Source organism: Lottia gigantea (genome assembly GCF_000327385.1).
Source record: "Lottia gigantea unplaced genomic scaffold LOTGIsca_508, whole genome shotgun sequence".
Taxonomy (NCBI): domain Eukaryota; kingdom Metazoa; phylum Mollusca; class Gastropoda; family Lottiidae; genus Lottia; species Lottia gigantea.
This window is the reverse complement of record NW_008709746.1, coordinates 2859-6244: the sequence shown is the minus strand read 5'-3', so window position 1 is coordinate 6244 and position 3386 is coordinate 2859. Positions and strand designations below refer to the sequence as shown.

Genomic DNA, 3386 nt, shown 5'->3' with positions numbered 1-3386 from the left:
TGGTAATATAGACACAGCTAAAAGTAAGTTTATTCAAAAGAGTCTGTCAGCGGTACAAATGATGAAACTCGGTAAAGCTATCAATGATTCAGTGAAATGCATAGAATTCTTAATTGATGGAATGTGTTGGTCAACTCCAACTGTTGTTGATTTCCAAGTAGAAAATGAACCATTAGGTACAGGTGGTTTTAGATGTGCATAAGGCTATTTGCAAATCTGGAAATTTCTCTGATAAAACGTGGGTAATGAAGAAATATCTTCCCAAAACTATTAAAGAGATAGAAGCTATTAATCAGACTGTTGAACAACACACAAGGAAACAAGTGCAAATTCACTGTTTGGCTAGAAACATAGCTGGAAAATTGAACTGTGACATTGACAAGATTAACAGAAAAGTTGACTTTGGAGAAACATTCCAATACAACAAAATAGTTCTTGGAAAAATTGGGGAAAAAGAATTTGTGACTTTAGAAGAATTCATTGAGGGAAACTTTAGTAAATACATCAATAATGATGGGGCTGTATGTAATGATAATGATCAAGATGTGATTGATAAAGCTGAGTGTCTGGTATACTATTCCTACTTAAAATCAGATAAAGAACTTGCTATTGTCGACATTCAGGGCTGTGGCTACTATTTATGTGATCCTGAAATAGCTTCAAAAACAGCTTTTCTTAAAGATGAACTTTTGTTTACAACAGGCAATCTTTCTGAAAGTGCAATAAACAACTTCTTGGATGCACACATATGTAAAAAATTTTGTCAAATACTTGATCTTGATATACATTGAATGTCTTTATAATTGAATTCTGAATTAAGATCTTCTAACAGAATCAATTAGAGTGGTTAATGTGTTATGTCAAATTGAAGTTTTTTATTTTTTATTCTAATATTAAGTATGGAAATGAATAGTCGCCTATTAATCATCTTCACATTGGCAAGCTTTGAAATGTGTTTAATACCTTGACATCATTAGGCACAATCATATTAGAACTATGAACAATTTGGCAGTAATTAAGTTTTAATATGTTTATGTAGGCTATGAACCCAATCAAATGGCTGCATTGATGGAATGCCTAATGGTGTCAAGGCATTAGATGCAGTTTGTAATAGCTTGACATGATTGTATATCATCATTTATATCCAAGATTCTTGATTGACATTATAATGATATATACTGTAATTTGCAACTTTTTATACGCCCACATTGTAATGTAATCGTTTATTGTCTTCACGTCTGTCGGTCCGTCCGTCCACAATTGGCTTGTGAACTCGATATAGACACCTGATTTGAATGAAATTTGGTGTGAACATTTATATTCATGAGATCTTGGACAAGTTCGAATTTGGCTATTTTTCGATGAACGGTTTTTGAGTTATTGCCCTTGACTTGGTCAAAATGCGTAAAATTGGCTTGTGAATGTGATAGAGACTACATTTATCATTGGATTTGAATGAAATTTAGTGAGAACATTTGTAGTCATGAGATCTCGGACAAGTTTGAATTTGCTTATCTTTCGATGAAAGGGTTTTTGAATTATTGCCCTTGACTTAGTCGAAACGCATCAAAATTTGTTTGTGAACGCAATAGAGACCATAGTTCTCATCTGATTTGAATGAAAATTGGTATGATCATTTATATTGATGAGATCATGGACAAGTTTGATATTTATGATATTTCCATGAACGGATTTAGAGTTAGAGTAAGTCAAAATATGTTGAAATTGGCTTTTGAATGCAATAGAGACTTCAGTTTTCATCTGATTTGAATGAAATTTTGGGGGATCATTTGTATTGATGAGGTCTTGGTCAAGATTGATATTAACAATATTTTTGATACGATTTGACACAAATTGGCGAATGCTCATGGTATAATATAAATTGATTGTGGAAGTGGGTGTATCTTGCTAGGCAACCACTTGCTTAATCTTATAGTTAAATTGTTACCTTCATTTTTCTTATCCGCCTGACAAGGCTTGATTTCAACTAAATGTCATATTTGTTAAAAGAATAATATACTAAGACTAAAAGTGTTAACAGTGTACCAGTTGTATCAAGTCTTTATTTCTTTTGCAGTTGCAGTCAGTTTCATAATTCATTGAATCCCATTATTAGTTTCCTAAAATGTTGTTGATAATTATCAGCAGTTCAAATCTCAGATAGAGATTATATATGATTATTATATTTTTTGTGATATTATCTTACTGAAATAAAACGTATGAACTACTAAATAGTTTTCATCCTTCTTTGAAACCATTTTCCTTAACTTATAAAACCTTAAAGTCAAAATAGCCCCTCGAAAATCAAAATAGTACCTAAATCTATTTTATTTCATAATTGAGCTAATCTAGTAAATGTATGACTTTGATATTGTTTGATTTGGTTGAAATCAAGGAGTGATATTTTGACCTATTTTTATTTTTCGGGACCATTTTGACTTGGAGCCAAGATGTCTATATATAGCCCAACTTATATAATGGTACTCTGGTAAACTATGGTGAGCATGCACTGTGCTTAATGCAGGAATACAGTGCTTCAGTCTTTTGGGTTGTAAATAGATGTTGTATCTTCTGTCACGGGATCACGTTATTGTGAAATCAGCTGCAGATTTATTTCAAAATAATACATGTCAATTTAGGCAAGATCATGCAAACAGGGTAAAAATGACCTCTTGAATAATATCTATCAAGATTTTTACATTCAAGTTCATTACTCCATATAACTTGCTAGGCAAGGTAACATAACCTCACTATTATAATTAACATTGGTTTATTATGCCACTATCATACAATTCTTTTTAGGAATACATATGCGTCAATACATTCATAGGGTTTAATTTCTTCTGCTTGAGGTATAAATTGTTCAAATTTTTCACGCAATTCTTTGCTAATAAAGTCATCATCTATATCCATCACACCAGAAAGTTCAGCAACTTCCTCTAACTGTTCATCAGTGACATTCCAACCAGTAAAAAGGATTATAGAGAAATAACTCCACAAAAAAGTCCTAGCATCCTTAAGAGGGTAATAAGAATTATAATAGATTTGATTGAAAATATAAAATACAGGTACTAACGATGAATTTTGATTTCTATTTTCTATTTATTATCATATTTTAGTTTTAATATTCAATTAAAAGGTGAAAACTGCTTCATACAAAAACATAAGACTTGAAACATTGCATCATACACAAGGAACATACTACAGTCTTGCAATTCATAACTTTCGGGAAAGCTGTATATATGGTTTGGAACACCAGCTGGCAAAATATTTTTCTGTTGTCTAATTCGATGAGTATTCCAAACTTCATCTTTAAAAGTATTAAGTTCTCTTTGTAGAACAGGTATCATCACAAAAGCAAGTAATGACCTGAAAAAATGCAATTA

The 3386-nt window shown here is 31.5% G+C and overlaps 1 protein-coding gene across 1 annotated transcript; it reads left to right on the top strand.

Moving 5' to 3' along the window:
• Positions 1-455: 455 nt before the first annotated feature.
• On the top strand, positions 456-779 carry LOTGIDRAFT_58355 (hypothetical protein; the record flags this gene model as incomplete). Its single annotated transcript, XM_009062329.1, has 1 exon — positions 456-779. A coding segment is annotated over one exon (324 nt), but the record flags the coding sequence as incomplete, so codon positions are not given.
• Between the last annotated feature and the right edge of the window lie 2607 nt (positions 780-3386).